Genomic DNA, 18,718 nt, shown 5'->3' with positions numbered 1-18,718 from the left:
TTCACACACTTTCCACTTTGTCTAATAACCTGCTCCAGTGTGACACGCAGAGCTTTGTATGTGTGCATTTCTTCTTCTGTCTGTCTTTCACTTTCTGTCTTGGTTGCTCACTCTACGAAGCATTCTGTCTGCTTCATCCGCTCTGATTGTCCTGTCTGTTTGGAGGCCTGCCAGATGAGGGCGGGGGATAACTGAGGGTCAGAGGTAGACAGGAAGTCAGGCGGCCTTTGCTGTGAGCGGAAGGGGAGGGTTCAGTGGGAGGAGGGGCTGAGAACTGAGAAGGAGGAGGGAGTTGTACTTGGATTGAGTGTGTCAGGAGCATGTGGGAACGCTGCCAGCCTCAACTGCACAGTAGGTCTGAATTTAAAGTATGCCCTTTTATGCTGCTTTTCTTTCCTTTCTACTCTCTTTTGCCTCCTTCTCCAGGGATTAAATGGCTTTGAATATTTTTGGGGGTGATGGGTGGGTGAGTGTTTGCCCAGCGGTCAAAATGTGGAGGGTTTTTTTTGTGTGTGTATGTGACTGGAATGTCTTTTTGGTTGTGACGCAACCTTCTTGAACTCACGCTAACCTTTGACTGGCAGAAAGGGCGGTTGGACTACCACAGTGTCTCTGAGTATGAAAAGATTCAGTTCAAGGGGGACAGCTTAAAAATCACTTGTAAATTATTTCAGTATAGGGTGCAACAGATGAAATAAGAAAAGACGCAGAGGTGTAATGACCCCTTTGTCCTTGTGTTTACACCTAATACAATGAGTGAGAAAATTGAGAGGATAAAAGCAAACCCTTAATATGACTAAAAACTTAAAGAAAGTTATCTAAAGCGAATAAGACTGGAATGAGTGCATAAGTCTGTCATTCTGTTCCAGTCTGTGGTTTTTGCACCACAGCTTGACTTTGACAAACTAAATGTCAATTGTAGTGTCCCGAGAGACGGCAGTTGGCTTAGTGATTTGTAACTTCAGCAAACAGGTTTGTGTCAGTAGGAAGTCATTAAATAGTTGCCATGGACGTTGTAAGTGGAGACTTTTATTGTGTGTTATGCTTGTGTGTATGTGTTTTTTGCTTTTCATTTTTTTTAACAACATTTGACTTACTCAGTTGACTGTTTACCTTAGCAGAAGAGGGTTGACTGTTGAAACCGGTATGTCATAATCAATCATTGCTCCCCGTTTTGTGAGTCAGGCTACAGTGTTGTCAGACAGGCTTTGCAAAGGTTAAAAAAAATGACAAGAGTATTACAGTCACCTTAATTTTGGGCCTTTAATGTGAAAATCTGACTTTTATTTGTGTCTTTTTGGGTATATATATATTTTTTTTATATTGATCATGCTGTAGCAAACCTACAAAATGTAATCCACACGGAACCAGGGTTTTATCTTGCATATGACAAAAAATGTTGGTCACCATCAAGGAGGTGCTGGCCTTCCAAAGGAAAACAAAACAAAAAACAGCCATTAAAATTACATTTCATCAAGCTTCAATTTAATTTTTGTTTTTAAATATCCAGAAACAACAGGAAAATGCACAGAGTTCTGTTAAGTAAGTTACCCCACACTTAACCATATTAGCCATGTGCCAGTCAAGTATTTGAACCAAATACTGATCTGATACTGATTTAAAAAACTGGATCGCATATCGGTGACAATGACACAATCCATCAGTTCAATCAAAGCTGTTCTCTTTTGTTCAGCAAAACTAGCAAACACCAGCCGTTTGGAGGTGTTTCACACCGGCTATATCAACAGCTGCTATTTGTACGTTTGCAGATGTTTGGTTTTTTTTTGGGGGGGGGGGGGGGGGTTAAATCTTTTTTTACCTAAACTGTGGTCAAAGCAAATGTTTTAGGTTTTAGTAAATGACATCCTGTAGCGCTGTTTTCTGCCCATCTCCTAGCCCTGGACCTGTACAGGTCCTGGATGGAGGGAACATCAGCACCAATGATCCTCTCTGCAGACATGATTGTCCTTTCCAGTCTGGCCCTGTCCTGCTTTGTGGCTGAGCTGAACCAGACAGTGATTGACATGCATAGGACAGATTGGATGATGATAGTGTAGAACATGACCAGCAGCTTCAGTGGCAAGTTGAACTTCCTGAGTAGCTGCAGGAAGTACAACGTCTGCTGGGCCTTCTTTCAGACAGAGTCTATATGTGAGGACCACTTCAGATTGCGGGGATCCACTTCCTGTCTGTATGCTGACACATCATATTTCTGGATCAGACCAATGACAGTGGTGTCCTTGATAAACTTTAGGAGTTTCACATATGGTTCTCCTGAGGTGCACTCATTTGTCTAGAGAGAGAAGAGCAGCGGAGAGAACACATCCCTGGATGAGGCTGGTGCTAATGGTCTGGTGATCCACTGACAGGTGGAAGCTAGGTGAACTTCCAGTGCAATGTCCTTCTGGTGGCTTAACACAAGTCTTTCAAAGGACTTCACAGCCACAGATGTTAGCATGAGAGGCCTGTAGTCATTTAATCCTCTGGTGGACTTTTTTGGCACCAGGATTTTTCTTGGGCCTGTTTTAACAAATGCAAACAGTTATGTGGACAATGCTATATCGCTATATAAAGTGCGGATGCAACTGAGTTAATCATACTTAGCTGCTTCATCAACACCCCAAGGCCCATTTTAAGTTACCACAAGGTCCAGTCATTCTTTGTTGTACTGTGAAAGCCACTGAAAATAATGGGTTTGAGAGAGCAGCACCTGCTGTTTGTGTGATGCATAACTATGTAGAGTTGGGACCAAGCAGAGCTGTAGTCTTGCATGCTCTATGCAGTTTCTTTCTTCCTGTTAGCCCCCAAAACCCCATTCCCTTAGAGACAAAGAAAACAAAAAAACCCAACAATTGTTTGACCCCCTTAAAGCAATCACTTTGGAGAGAATGGGAAGGGAAAAACTCCCTTTTAACAGCAAGAAACCTCCGGCAGAACTTAGGCAGGGGCGACCATATGCTGCGGCTGGTTGGGATGAGGGGAGGAAGACAGGATGAGACACACTGTGAAAGAGAGCCAGAGATTAATAATAACTAATGATTAAATACAGAGTGGTGTATAAATACATAGTGAGTGAAAAAGAAACAATGCATCAGTTGGAGTCCCCAGTAGCCTAGACCTACTGCAGCATAACTAAGGGAGGATTCAGAGTAATCTGATCCAGCCCTAACTTTTATCAAAAAGGAACGTTTTAAGCCTAATCTTAAAAGTAGAGTAGGTGTCTCTCTCACCTGAATCCAACCTGGGAAGTGGTTCAGCAGAAGAGGGGTCTGGAAGCTGAAGCTGTACCTCCCACTTTACTTTTAAGTACATTAGGAAAGTAAGTCTGCAGTCTTAGAGTGAGGTAAGGGGGTTATGCTGTACTGTAGTGTCTATAGCCCAGTTTGATTTCAACCAGGTCACACCAGTAAAATTAATACATATATTGTATGTTAAAAAATACATTTACATTTTTGTAAAGTACATTCTGAAAACATTAAACTCAACCATAGCCAAGATTTTTTTTTTTTTAAATAAAGCTGAAATCAGAAGCATAATTGAAGACTTGCTTTAACTTGCTCCCTTTAAAAACTGCTAAATTATTTTTTTGTCATTTAAATGTGGAATATTTGTAGAAGAAAGGCAAATAGCATAAAATGAGTTTTTCACACACCATAAATCTGCATTACAATTTTGAGATCATAGTGGAAAAGAATAAAAACGTAAAAATAAAATATAGTACAAATACTGTTGATCTGATTCATACAACTTGTTTCGTTGCCATTGAATAAGAGCATGGATGGTACCAGTATATTTAGTCAAGTAATTTACCTAACTATAGTTTTAATATATTTATACTTCATTTTAGTATTTCTGACTCAGTTATATATATTTTGGACTCTTTTGTATTTTATTTTGTGATTAAAAATAAAATATTTTAAAAAAAATCAAAATAGTCTTAAAATTACAAATTTTATCAAAAATAACTATCATTTCTTGTACTTTGTTCAATAATGCATCAGGAAAACAAACCTGAAGAGCCTTAGTTTATATTTTGTGGCCAAACATTTCATAATGTTGTTCTCTACTGATGAAAATTTGACAGTCTTTTTGAAACTGAATAACTATGAAATGAAGTGTGTTTTAAACCCTGCATTTCTGTGTTTATTTTGGGGTTCAGTTGTAACATTATCAGCAGGAAGCTGCTTCTTCTCTGGCCATAACTCGTCCCTGCCACTAGACATTTAGACATTTGTGGCTGACAGCTGTCTGTCTTTGACTTAAGGTGATTTCATACTACTACAAAAGATGGACAAATTTGTCAATTTAAGTAAAGCCAGGAATATAGTCCCCACAAGGGACTAGTGAAATGTGTGACTAGTTGACTAGCTGATGAAATGTTGGCACCAGAAATGCTAGTTGGTTAAACTAATCATATATTGTTAATTTCACTTCAGTTAGCTTTAAGTTTAATAAGAAAAGATCATTAGGGTGGATTGAACACGAGTCATGATTGAATTAAGCTATTTGGCAACTAGAGTTTAATGGCCCATCACAGCTGTACAGATTCCTAGTGATGACTTAGGCAAGAAAATTTGTATATTTCATTGTATGTCTTACTTGAATTTGAGGGAGAATGGCTGATGAGCACTGAGTGAAAGTGCACAAAGTGGAGGCCGATTGGCTTGAAGATGGTGGGCCGAAAGATGATTGGTCCAGACCAGTGATGTCAGCGATGAGCTTGATAGCTTGGGAACGTGGAAGTAATGAAAAGCACTGTCTAGCCTCCAAACATCCGGGTAGTACACAGATGTGTGATTACACATCTTCCTTATTGAACTTACACATAAGGTTCATTTCAAAGATGTAACACACCCACCTACCACTAGTAAGGGGTAAAGTAAGGCAGATGACTGCAGTAGTTTGACCAAAAAAATGAGTGAGTAAATTGGCACATAGCAACTCGACAGGAGCAGTGTGTAACCACATTTGTTTGGATACAGTTTCCACTCCTTTTTGATTGTTCTCAATTTGAGTGTATTTTTTCTTTCATGTTTAATTGACTAGTAAATTAGTCAACAGGGAACCCCTGATGAGGTGTGAATTATGTTATGCCTCAGTTGGCTTGGGGGTGACGACCTGATCTTGTTAGACCTCACCATGCTCTTTTACCTTCTTTACCTTTAGCTCAGATTGCATATTAGTTTGGAAAAAAAAAAACAACAACTCAGTTTTATGTTGCAGCTTATGAGACATGTCATAAAAATGATCTATAATTTCGATTTAACTGTTAAAATGTCATTATCTTAATATAAAGTTAAGATGCAACTAAGGTAATTCTTTCCCTTTTTTTTCCATTTTTGCGGGGAAAACGCTTTTGCTCTGCACTCTTGCTCTCTTCGTTTCATAGATATCTGCCACGCGCACAGGAGAAGGTAGAAATCAAAGCTGGGGGGGAAAAAAAGTCCTCACTTCATCAAATCTTGAAGGCTGTAGGTTGACTACACACCCGCACTGTGCTTCTTGTGCATGAATGTATGTGGTTGCCTCTATGTGTGTTCCTCCTTACGCAGGCACTGGCCCTGCTCTGCCTTTGCACTGCTTCAATAATGAAGGAGCTGTAAAGGTCTGGCAGTAAGCCCTTTGCTGAGTTCTCTTCCACCTCATCCCTCCCATCCTCCCTCCCTCTCCTTCTGTCTCTGTCTGGCTCCCTCTCTCTCTCCTTCTCTCTCTCTCTCTCTCTCTCTTGCATCCTAAGGGACCTCCTCTCGGCTCCACTCTTCAGTTTGCACCGATGTTCCCATTAATGAATGGCATCATCCGGCTTGCTTGTTTTGCACAGTTCAGTTCCACTTCACTGCCTGGTGTCTGACCTGCTGTGCCATCTCTGATTCAGAGAGCACCACATCATTACTCAGAACAACCACAGCACACACTAACACAAAAAAACTCTAGAAGGGCACTTTCAAAGCACATCCTCCACCGAGGCAAATGTCCCGTTTCACAATTTTTAAGAAAGCAATTCAGATTGGTCCCCATATTAAATTGTTTCTGCCTTAGTGGAGTCTTCCAGCATGAACAAAGTCCCATGAAATTTGACTTTAGAATGAGCACATAGCCCTGAGAATGGACCATGGACTACATAACCCAATTTCCCTCGGGATGAATAAAGTATGATCGATCAATCAATCAATATAAAGGACAGACACACTGATTCCTTTAACATGCATTCTTTCTCATGACCAGGTAACTCATCTGGATGTCCATTTGTAGAAGTAGGAGTTTACAAATGAAAATGGAAACCACCCTACTGCTCAGTTGATCTATGATTGTTATGATGTTTATTACTTTATCATTTCAGTTGATAGTGAAAAAGTACAGTAACGCAGGGTATCCTTTAGAGTGGGCCTACATTGTGATTGACAAGTCTCCACTGTATGAATATGGTAGGGTTGGGCAATCTTCTGAATTGGTCTTGTTGCCCTCCTGTGAGATTGCCAGTAAGTGAAACCACTTGTGCTGGGACAAGTCATGCAAAGGTGGCACTGTCCAATCTCTATGTTTGTGTACTGTGTGGCTCAAACACACAGCAAAGCTATCCAACTAGCTCGACTGCTAGCGAAATAAAGAGACACAATTGGATTTATTTTCTAATTCCAGCCTGACATGTAAGGCTATACCAGCAGGAGACATTTGTGCATATATGGTGTTGAATGATCATAACGAGCCTACCGTAATTAGTGGGCGTACATTTGTGGATATCACCTACAAAGTTAAAACTGTTAAGTCATTGAATTTGCTGCTGCTTCTTTTTTTTCTTTATGCTTAAAGTTCTAACTTGTTCCGTTCATTCTGTTGCTATGAGTATTAAATAGCTTGTCTGTCTCTCCTCCCCTCTTCAAAAGGCACCACACTTTGGAGTCTTTCATTTGCAAACACGCCCAGTGAGGTAGGGGGGAAATAACTGAGTATCTCTGCAAACAGACTTTTACATTAAGCTTTAATTTAAATCAAGATAACAGAGAGGTCCTCCTGCATTCTCTGGTTTTGTTCTGATGATGAATCAATGCCATGGCTACAGATGTTTTTTAAAGAGTGCGGAGCTCAGGATTTATCAGAGTTGAAAGGAAAAACAGTGTTGATTGGCCAGCTGTGGTGATCAGTGATGGAGTTACCACCAATAAGAGTTATGAGTTTACCTTGAAAAATGTCATCCCTTGTTAGTAGGGTTTTTTTCCACATTAAAGTGAAGTAAAGAGGCTGATGTGGATTGGAAAATACAGCAGGGAGGCAATGCTAGTTATCTTGGGCAGCATAAGCCTTTACTCGCATTTAAGACTAACAGTAGACCCTCTACAGAAATATATTTGGGAGAATGCATGTGAATCAAAAATATTACAATACAAGTAGCTCAAATAGCTTTTTTGATTCAACATAAAAACTGATTTTGTAGGGAATAGATGAGTTTCCAAACTCTCCCTACACTTAAACTGTGATGTGTAAATAGGGGGTGGCAAGACTGAGAAAGTTCATATAAATTATGATGCACCGTCCGTCAGTTTCTTAGTCAGTTACACTTCTTGCTTGAAAAGTCCAGTTTCAAAGCAACAAGATGGCAATAGTCAAAACTGACCCTTCATGACAGGACTTCACTAACTGGTGTTGTCACATTGACTTTGTGTTTTATATTCTGTCTAGGATAGGGTCCTGTCCTCTGTTTGAAAGTGATATACAACTAGATAGCACTTCCACAAAGATAAGACCGAGTGTGTGGGGGTGTTTATGTGCGATAAGACATTATACACAGATTTGTTTTGAATGTCAAGAATAACGTATACTAATTATATTAACCAGTACTCAGAAGTGAGGCTCCTTAGTTGCACTGCTGGTATGTAAAGTGTGTTTGTCAGCTACTAATTGTGAGAGTTGTCCCTCTCTGGATGGATGGTCTCTTGCTTTCATTTTGACTCCTACTCATTCGTGCATGCAAGCAGTGCTAGTCCTTGAAATATCATCTTAAATCTCACTGAGTGTCTGCCCTCTGAGCTGACACTTAAAGATGCAAGAGGGGCAAATGTCCTACTTAGAATTGCTCTCTCTCTTCTAAGTCATTGGCCCTGGTTGTCAAAGAGCCCAGACTAGACCATACTATGTATTCTGACCAAGTCCCAAACCCACATCATGGCTGTTAATTTTTTAAAATTTTTAATTTTTTGGAATCACTGGGAAAATGAGCATCATAAGCAAAGCAAACACAAAACAGAGGCCTGAGTTTATTTTCCTCAGTATGTTAATTAACAAAATATGATTTTAAATCTAGTCATCAGCATAATGAAAGATGTTATTGCTATTCACATGGCTTTAGTTTAATTAGTAACTTTAGAAACACTGCTGCGGGGCAGACAGTGCTTCCGTTTTATTTGGTTAAGTGGGTAGTAAGTCAAAGAGAGAAACAGTTTCAAATATTTACCCATTTGTGATAGTACTTCAGGAGTTAAAAACAATGCTGTTTAATGTAAAATCAATTTCCTCTTTTTTTTCTCTTTTGCTTTATTAGTGGAATTTAGACAAAGGCCTGACATTTACTCTGGACTCATACTTGGATGTGAATCACATAAGGTGGCTGTAGACATCTTTTCTCTATACCTTGCATTCCTGCTTTGTCTCCTCACAGTCACCCTCTAGTGTTTAATACTGACATAGCTAGATGATTACGTCCAGCATACTATACCTATATCCCATCTGCGCCCCAAAGGCTTTTTGTTGGAATTAGGAATGTCTTTCAGCGCTGAACTTGTTTAAATAAAGGAAGAAGTCAAATAGTGCATTGCACAAACACAAGGATATATGGTCTTTCTTTATGAAAGCCTGTTGGATCTGTTGTTATGCTTCTAAGGAGTGTAGCATGATTACATTTGTAAAGCCTGTCCTTCAATTTGCTGGACCTATTAGTTAGTTAACTGCATCCAGTACACTTAGTGTTGTATTTGTACTGAAATAACCCTGATGTAAAGATCATGCAGTGTGTTTGTTTGTTAAAGGATGGAGGAAAGAAAACGGGGTATTGTATTTGGTTTTTTTCCTTTTCGGCTTTGAGATCCTGGTTTACTTGCACGTTATCTATAATTATCTTCACAGATGCATACATGTGCACACACAATGCATAGTGTGCTGACAGTGTTGTTTCTCCTGAGGCTAGTACAGTTTTCATGCTCATTCACTTCTTTTGGGTGTGTTGGGTTTATTGAATGGTTAACCCAGTGGATGCAGCATTATAATTATCTGTATTATACGAAATGTTTTGAACTAATAGTAAGATGAAAGTGGCCTGAACAACTCCCATGTGACTAGGGATGGGTATTGATAAGATTTTCACGATTCCGATTCCATTTTCGATTCTGTTTAACGATTCGATTCTTTATCGATTCTCTTATTGATTCGTTTAAAAAAAGGAGAACACTAAGGTCGATTAGCTTAGAACTTTGTTTTATATCTTCTCTTTGAAGAAGGTAGAAATTTAGGAGTAACATGGCCTTACAAACCCAACAGTGAGATCTTAAGAGATCCAGCCTACGGCTCTTCAATGGGGTGTCACAGGGTCCCCAGGAAAAAAAATTGTAAATGTAAAATAATAAAATAAATATTCTTCTGTAGCAATAACAAAGTATAACATAAATTATTCTGTAGCAATTACACAAGAATATCCAGTAATGTCCCTGCCTACAATTAAACACATTCACTTACCGAAAATCGGGGGCATCTGCTGCGGCAGCCTTTTACCACAAACTTAGTCACTGCTCGGTTACATTCGTCTATCCTGGCCTGAAAGGAGACGCTACCGGTAGACTGCAGCGAGAACTGCCAGCATCTGAGCCAGCCAGACTCTGTCGGTCTCTCTCATCATGGTCACCTAAATGCACAGTAATGGCAGGTTTTGTAATAAGGCAGATCGCGCTAACATAATATGCACTGTTAGTTGATTATTTACCTGCCGCATTAACGGGAGCGGACGTGCAAACGTTACCGCTGCTGCTGGGTTGAGATTCACGAGTCCGGAGCGGAATTAAAAACACAACATTCATTTAAGGTCATCGCGTGTTTTGTGAGCAAATGCTTTTGCATATTCGTAGTGTTTCCTCCCTTAAATGAAATATCTACTTTGCAAGTATTGCAAGTTGCCCTGTTGTCATCCGTTCTGGTAAAGTATAATCAAACTTTTGAGCGTTTGAGACGCTAAGGCGCCGTGTTTCCTGCTGGGTAAATGACGCTCCGCAACGTGGTGACGTCATTCGGGGCGACTGGAATCGATAAGGGAATCGTTTGCAAAAATGGCAAACAATTCCAAGGAATTGAAACAGTGGGAACCGGTTCTCAACAAGAACCGGTTTTCGATACCCATCCCTACATGTGACCAATTGTTATTTCTAGCTGCAGCATCACCTTTTTAAAAACACCTACATTACAAGCATTTTGATGGTTTAACACCTTTCACACTTGCAGAAGACAGAGAAAAGCTATGTCTAATTTAAAGTTTATTAAAAATATTCAAAGCTGGCTTCTTCCTGGTTTAAATGTTTAGGGGGTGACTCAGAATATAAGAACAACTGGCACATAGTTCAGGCAGCGACTTAAGTGAGGTCTCTCAATTTCCCTCTTAAATTTCACCATATGAAAAAGAAAAATCTTAAGTATATTAAACCCAGCTTAGAAAGTCCTTGTGAAAAATAGCAGTTCTGGTGTTTGTTTGTTTTGTTTTTTCTTTTGGAGAAAGCCAAAACCTCTTTCATGGGTATCAATGTTTTGTTTTTGTTTGTTTTTTAAGTTTAAATATTTGCAAAACAATTTCTGTTGTTCTAAACTAGAACACCTGTTTGGAAGGTGAATGAATAACCTGCCCATCTCCTTTCAAAACATACAACCTGGCTGAAATTAAACAGTCATGGTCATCCAGAATTTTTCCAGACTGAGGTGGAGGTAAGAACACAAATAACAGGTTCAGCTCAAACAGTCATCAAGTGGTCTTTACTCTGTGAGCTCCCTAGTTAAAAGGTCCATGTCATGTTTCATTGTGCACATGTGATTGTAGTGCATTGGCAGTGTGTTAGATGTCTATGGGCAGCTACAAACTGCCCATCTACCTGTAGATGGGCAGCTACAAACTGCCCATCTACCTGTAGAAAGCATAAATCATTAGATAGGGGCAGTATCAGAAGTATGTGGTAAAACCGGTCTGTGGGCTACTCTTGCTTGTGCTATTGTTGGTCCATCAGCCAGCCACGGAGAAAAGCGAAGTTATAAACATACAACGAGCTGAAATGAAACAGTGTTTTAAAGCAACAAAATGAGTCCACTGCAACTAGGTTTCTACTTTCATACTTTTATTTTTTTAACTTTGGAGTTTTATTGGGGGGGGAGGGGGGTTGTGCTTTTTCCGTTCCGGTTAAATGCCACTATCACTCCCTTACTTGTTCTGTTAAATGCAATGCATGTCATCCATATCCAGCAATGAGCAGTTGGGATTTTGGAGGACTGCACAAGTGTACGTTTGCATTGTTGGAAAATTCTTAGGCTCTCCATAAACAAATAGATGCGCAAATGGACAAATCACAGGACCATACGTTTAGCTCAAGAAGGCAGGTAACTATTTGGTGACTTCACTACAGGTGATTTTATGTGTTCATTCACTTGCAACTTAAGTGGACTATCTACTTCTGTGCTACAAAATGAAATGAAAATAGTAGATGATATAGTAGAATATTGTGAATTGATTCTCATTAAATTTTGAAGGCTGGCTTTGTTTTCCAAGAAATGCATAAATCATTATATTGTTGAGGCCTGTTTAAACTTTTTCTTTTTTGGCTAAAAAAAAAAATGGTTAAACAGGACACCATCCATTTTCATCATAGCATGTCTAATTCAGAATCATGGCAAGGATAGATTGGATATAGCATTGGTCACTGAAGACAAAACAAAATCACACAGTTGAGTCTCCGCTACAGAATAGCTGTCCTTGATTTTGTGTGTATTTTATAGCTTGAGAACACGGCAGTAAACGTATTCACCAGTGAAAACCTCATTATATGAAAGAAGTAGTGTTTTATCAATCACCTGTTCAAATTTAATTCTTAAATAACATTTAAAAATGTGAAGTGTGTGCATTGTCTATTCCAGTGCAGCCTTTTTTTCATCCCACACAGTGTTGTCACTGACACTTGGTGTCATTGCATTTGAGCTGGATAAGGAATTAATTTTTGGGATATGAGAGTAATAGCTGGCTTTTGGCTCTAGAGCCTCGTGGGTGCTAGCCATCTTGTCATTTACAGCCAGTGCATTGCTAGCTCTGAGCTCTCCATTTTCTTAATGGTGAGTTGGTGGAGACTCTCATGGTGGTTCAGGCAAGAAATGAGAGCAGTGGCGCACTAATACAGACCCTTTGATGAGGAAGTAATGGAGTGTTCAGAGACAGACACCTGTGCCTCTGCAGCCACGCTGCTTCTCTATGCACACACATTTTTTTTTTCCACCCGCTTCCTTTTACCAGCTCTGCTACTCCCCTCCCCTTCTCTACTTCCCTCCCCTCTTCCTTTCCCCTCCCTCATCTGTCCTAAAAGGAAGCCACTCCCCTTGTACAGAGCTGCCAGGCTTGTTTGCATATTAACTGTCTAGTTGCCAAGGAGCTGTGGCTTCATGCCATGTGACCGTTGAAGCATGTGTACGTTGTTGACTGCTATACTTTTTTTTTTTTTTTTTTTTTTTTCTCCCCTTCATTTTTTAAAATCTAGTCCGGGTAGAAAAAACATTTACCATGCAGCAAAAATGTTTCATTAAAAGCAACATAATTACTGAATCTGGTTTTAAATGAGGCATTATTCCCACTCTCTGGAGGCTTGTACCAGGTTATTTTATTCTTCAAATACTTGATGTTTTTTTCCTGAAGATAAACCATTGTGGGATGTACAAAATTGCATACTTGTGTAAACCTGTGGCAGTAATGAGTGCCAAAGTTTTTTTATGTTTTCACTGTTGCAGTTTAATGAGGACTGTGAGGAGACTGCATTTTTATTTATTTTTATGTTTGTCTAGGGCGGATTGAATATATGACTATGCAATATATGACTGTGAACTCATTACAATGTGAGTGTGTGTCGTCGAGTCATCCTTGGGGAGTGTAGCCTGGTGGACATTATCTGACAATAGATTTGTTTAGCTTGGAGAAAATGCTGTTGCTCTGCTCGCAGCAAGCATGTGGTCTGCTTTAAAGTCCAAACTCCAAGGCCTGACTTGGCAGGTTGATACAAGGCACGCTGCTGCAAACACTTAGAAAGGAATATTGCTGTGCACACATGGCTGTGATCTCTGTAGAAAAGACAATATAGAGTTTTAAGAGCAAACCAGAGGGAGATGGTGTGAGAATTTCTAAAGCCACTGCTATAACAACACCCCCATTTACACACATACAGATTTTGAATAAGGCTGTTAGAATATGTGTACAACATGGAGTGTAAAGCCATATTGTATTGTAACCTCAACACACTACCCCACACATTTCACACCATAAACTCACAACCCATGTGAGGAGGATCGGCATTTAATAATATAATAAGTTATATATAAAGTAACACTATATGGGATGTGTTCCTGCCTGGAAGTCTGACTCCTTGCTTCCTAGGATAATGTCTTACTCTGTGTTTTATTTACTAATGTCTTCACAACCGCCATGCAGCTTGTGTCACCCTGACTGATCAGATGGCATGTGTTTCAAAAGCTGTTCGTGTTTTGAATTGTGGTAATTATTCATCCCATGAATGCAACCATTTAGTCCTTTAGTTTCTTGGTGTCTTAGATTTGGCCATTAGAATAACTTTTTTTTTAGAAACGGCATGAAAAGTGTGTCCCTCCTTGAATTGAACTGGACAGACAACAAACTCTGTTGTGTGCAGCTGCATTTGAAATTGACTTTGTGTTGTGTGGGAAGGATATTGGTTTACCTTGTTTTGCACAGTAAACACAGACTAAAAACAGCTGATGGCGTCCGTCAGTAGCTCAGGCCTAACCCAGTCGTTGGGGGGTATTGTACCTGGCGTCAAGCCAGCCTGTGTCTAAATAATTCCCAATACCATGTGCCAGGCTGTGCACATGGACCCTACATTGTGCTGTCAGGAGTTCCCTGAAAGGCCTTCTTGCTCAAAGAGTTTGTGGTTCACAGGAAGAGCTCCATGTCTTGGACACATCCAAGCTTCCACTCTTGGTCACCCCTCCCCCAAGACTCGTAGCAGGGTGACCTGGCCTTGACCCGGTAAAAGTGTTTGAATTCACCGCTGGAGACAGTGTAGGCTGTGTGTGCCAGATTTAATTAGGAAGTTGAAAGTCTGTTATACTCTGTTTGTATGAGAAATTTATTTTTAGCCTTTGGAAATTTGTTTTTCTGTTTGTTCTTCTGTCTCTCTTGGAATCTGCTGTTCTATTTATAAATCAACATATCACTATCAGTAACCAATATGAGGAAGTGAAAAGCTACGATGTTGACAATCTGTGGCGTGGGAGAAATCCAGTACTTTGGGGGTTAAGTTGTGAAAGTTAATGTAATAACTGCTAGCACCATCTGCTGGCCTACTTCCTTACAAAGAGAGAGAGAGAGAGAGTGAGTAAGAGAGAGAGAGAGAGAGAGAGGGAGAGAAAAACGAGTCTGGGTTTTAACGACATCTCTAATATTCATGCTGATGCATTTTGCTGCTTTGTGCTTTCATTTTCCGCCGCTCTGCCTGCCAGAGTCTCGAGCTCGCCACACACGCCCGAGCCAAGGAGAGGGGAGGGCAGCGAGGGAGAACAAGGAAAAAGATAAGTGGGGGAGAAAGGAGGAAAAAACAATCAGCCAAACAAGCGAGCAAGATAACACAAAAAAGGCTTTTGTGTGTAATAAAAGGAGTAACCTACCTTATCCCAGCTGGTGAAGAAGACGAGGAGAGGCACAAAAAGAGAAACGGCTAAGCGGGAAGAGCAAGAAGAACAAGAAACAAGAGTGTGAAGGCTCAGAGAGGCACTGAGAGCACTCACGAAAGGCAGGCAAAAAGAGGAATCAATGAGAGGGGAGGAGAGAGGAAGGCAACTCTGACACACACACACACAGAGAGTGAGTGAGGGAGACTTGGGTGAAGCCGGACGACAGTAAAGCAGCACACAGCAGCAGAATGAGAGCTTCCTGGACTGCCACGCACCTCCTCTACCGCCAACAGCGCTGCTCCCCCATCACCCTGTGAAGAGACAGGCGAGGGTGAGAGAGAAAGAGCGAGTGGGAGAGAGAGAGGAGAGAGAGTGAGCTCCCATGCGCTCCTCTTGAGCCCTGCCTGCTGGGGGAGGAGGAGACGAACAGATCCGGCGCTCTTGCACTGCCCGAGGAGAAGAGCTGACCGGGAAGGAGGAGGGGAGGCAAACGAGGAGAGAGGGAGGGGAGGGGGGGACACACGGCTCAAGGAAGAGAGAGAGACAAACGAAAAGGAGAGAGTGAGTGTGTTTGTAACAGAAAGTGTGAGTGAGCAACGGAGAGAGAAGAAACCCAGCGAAAGGGCAAGGCTTTTGTTAGCCGGTTGGAGAGGGGGAGGAAAGAGGAAGGGAAAAAAAACACCATGTCTACAGTGAAGAGGCCAAGAGGAAGGGTAAGTGAGCTGTGCTGAGAGCTGGGAGGGAGGAGGGACAAGGGGGAGGAGGAGGGGCTGGCAGGAACTGAACAACCTCCTCTGCTACTGGCTCATGCTGCACTGCCGCCATCTTGAACTCATTGCTGCTTTTTTCCCCTTTCCCTCTATATTCATTTGCTTTGCTGTGCTGGACCTTAGCATGGTTTACTGGATGTACAGTATTTTCCCCATCCCCACTGTCCAATCATACATCACTTTTCATTCTCAGTTGAATTCTGCTGCCCTGTTCTGTAGTTTATGTACAGTGTATGGTGTGTGTGTGTGTATGTGTGTGTGTATGTGCGTGTGCGCGCGTGTGTTTGTGCCCTCTATGAGTTGAGCCTGTCAGTCACCAGAGACCTCACTACATGTGGAAATGAGAGGGTGGGAGCGAGGGAAAGGTGTCCGGCCCAAATGGAGCTTACTCTACCTTTTCATTAGCTGTAATAGTCCCTGCCGTTTTCATGGGACTGCGTGCTGCTAGAGAGATTGAAATCACTGCAGTGCTGGCAGGCTGTAATTTCAGTTATTTATAGATGTATTACACAGCTGCAGTGCTCTCACTTTTGGTGCATTTTATCTTTTCTCTCTCTCTCTCCCTTGCGCTGCCTTTCTGATAGAAAACTGTTTTCATATTTAGTCTTCCTCTTTCCTACCTCTTTCATGTGCGTTCATGTTCTTCCACTCTTAAACATTACTTTCTACTCCTCCCTCTGTCTCTCTCTCTCTCTATTTTCTTTCTTTTCACCAATAACTTAAATGAGAACATTCCAGCATGATCTGGTAAATTTCCTCCTAATAGCCTCAGCGGCGTGGCACACGTGAAAATCATAATGCAGCTTTTGTGTGTATGTGTGTATTTTTTTCTCCCCACTTCTTCCAAATGAATTGCTAGTTATTCAGTTCCCTCCCCCACTTTGTCAGTGAGGTTCAAGCTAATTCTCTTTATTTAGCTAGCAGTGTGGAAAAAAAGCAACCAGCCGCGCCTGGGCCATGTAGGCATACGCAACACATTTTTAGATTAGGTCATCCATTTATGGGTTCCCTCTCTGCTGGGCTTAAAGCCCACCACAGGGTGCTTGTGTAGTCATAACCGCAGTCACGCCATCTATTATGCACATATTATCATGTATCAGGCAGGCTAGATTATTTATGTCTGCGAGGCTCACTGTGACCTGCTACATTGAACCAGTGTTTAACCCTCCGTTTGAAAAGCTTACTTGAGCCAAAAGAATTTCATTTGACTTTTGATGTCACATGGTTTCAGAGTTCAGACAGAGGGTCGTCTGCCCTTGATCTAAATGAATTCTTGGAGGAAACATTGGCCTTTCATCAAGCTCAGTGTCTACTAGTATAGTAGAGTTAAAGTGAGCATCATGCAGAGCATGGCAGGTCCACCCCCCACCCCCAGCTTTTGAGATGGGGACAGCAACAAGCTCTGCTGCCGGAGTGCTTCACACAGCCTTGAGAAGGTTCTGTTTTTCTGAATGAGTGATATTTTCATCCGTCACACGAATGCACCCTAGTATGTTGCGAATTCATAGAAGGCTGGATTTTAACATTTAGTTTCTTCCTTGTTTTAGACCTTGTTTCATATTTATTACATTCAGCTGCTTACTGTACAGTAAAATGGCATCGCACTGTGCTTCCACGATATTCTATGAAGGAAACAATAATTCGATTGTGTTAGCTGAGCTGTGTGACTATAGTGGATCCACATGCTGAATGCAGCTATCAATACAAGTAGTGGTATTAATGGCTTGTTTTCTTTTTTAAATAAATGTTTATGGTGTTACAAAACAGGAAGATGTTTTGAACAATATCTTTTTTTTCTTTTTTTTAAAAAATTGTTTGTTACCAAACCTAGTGACAACACACCTATATAAGTAGAAATACATAACCTGTAAATGGCTGCAGGCTGTATCAGTACATCCACATTGTACCTCATTGGCTTTGTAATCTGTTATATGCATTATGTAAATTAAGGCTGATGTTTTGGTTGTTTTTTTTTTCCTGTTTTGTATTTTTTATTTATTTTTTGTGAGTCAGTGTTTTGAAGCTAGTATTTGGACATTTGTTTTGTTATTAAGCTTTTTCTTTTTAAAGATCTTTGCATCACTAGATTTTTCTAAGGTGCAGCTTTTTGTTTCGAAGGCTAGATGACATCACACACCTTTTACAGTACCATGCTCACTATGTTTCTGTTTATTTTTCTCTTTGACCATAGCCTCGAAAGAACGCTAATGGTCCCGGAAGCCAGATACGGGTCCTCAGTCCCCCAATGAAGAGCAGCTCATCCTCGTCATCATCCTCTTCATCTTCCTCTTCATCTTCATCCAGCTCCTCATCAGAGAAGAGGGTTCCACGGAGGACGCATCATCAGATGGATTCAACTCCACAGGACAAGCAGGAGAAGGCAAATAGGATAATATCAGAGGCTATTGCAAAGGCTCGGCAAAGAGGGGAGAAAAACATCCCAAGGGTTATGAGCCCAGAGAGCTTCCCCAGCTCTTCTTCGCAGTACAAAGCCCACCGTGATCATGAGCACAAAGGAAATGGGAAGGCACGGTCCAAGGAGAAGGCCTGCAGGAAAGCTTGTATTGTACCCTCCTCCAAGCCCAAGCAGAAGGCCAAGATCGGGTATGTAGTCACAACCATTAATGCTCAGCTATAAACTGCTGCAGTGCGCTGTTGCTTTGGCGAAAAATAATCCACTAAGCATTGCTTTGATCTCATTTCTTTTAACTCAACTCATGCTTTAGTAACAGCGGCATTTCATGAGCCCGTATGAGCAAGTAACATGTGCCACTGATTAACTATCTGTCATTATACTTAATATACAAAAGACAAAGAAATCGTAGCTTCAGCGTTTCAGAATTCAAATTAGGATTTTTAAATAATTGTATAGCAATAAGATACACCACTTTAATATGTAAATAGGATAAACAATACATTGAGACAGAGATTCATATAAAATGAAAAGTTACAGGACCAAATCTTACATATTGGAAAGCTTATGTCAGCTATTGTATTTTCTATAGATTATGTAGTGAAAAACATGTTAA

General features: G+C 40.8%; 1 protein-coding gene and 1 long non-coding RNA gene across 5 annotated transcripts in view; one reads left to right on the top strand and one right to left on the bottom strand.

Annotated features, from left to right (window-relative positions):
- chd9 (chromodomain helicase DNA binding protein 9) overlaps window positions 1-18,718 on the top strand; it is a 73,873-nt gene that overhangs the window by 12,026 nt on the left and 43,129 nt on the right. For 3 of the 4 annotated variants that reach the window (XM_084929211.1, XM_084929229.1, XM_084929220.1), the window contains exon 3: window positions 17,881-18,293. In XM_084929211.1, coding sequence (XP_084785337.1) covers window positions 17,881-18,293 — 413 coding nt within the window. Of the gene's footprint in view, window positions 1-15,455; window positions 15,633-17,880; window positions 18,294-18,718 lie in introns of those variants that run through there. The other variant, XM_084929238.1, reaches the window with a different exon arrangement.
- Window positions 1,794-12,719, bottom strand: LOC146393297 (uncharacterized). The gene is made up of 2 exons (XR_014800295.1): window positions 9,724-12,719; window positions 1,794-3,002 (listed from the first exon to the last, which is right to left on the bottom strand). It is a non-coding gene; the product is annotated as an uncharacterized LOC146393297 (long non-coding RNA).

This window comes from Perissodus microlepis, chromosome 1 (assembly GCF_051167445.1).
Source record: "Perissodus microlepis isolate ML-2025 ecotype Zambia chromosome 1, ASM5116744v1, whole genome shotgun sequence".
NCBI lineage: Eukaryota > Metazoa > Chordata > Actinopteri > Cichliformes > Cichlidae > Perissodus > Perissodus microlepis.
Note: the sequence above shows the minus strand (reverse complement) of the source record. Positions and strands in the feature narration are given on the sequence as shown.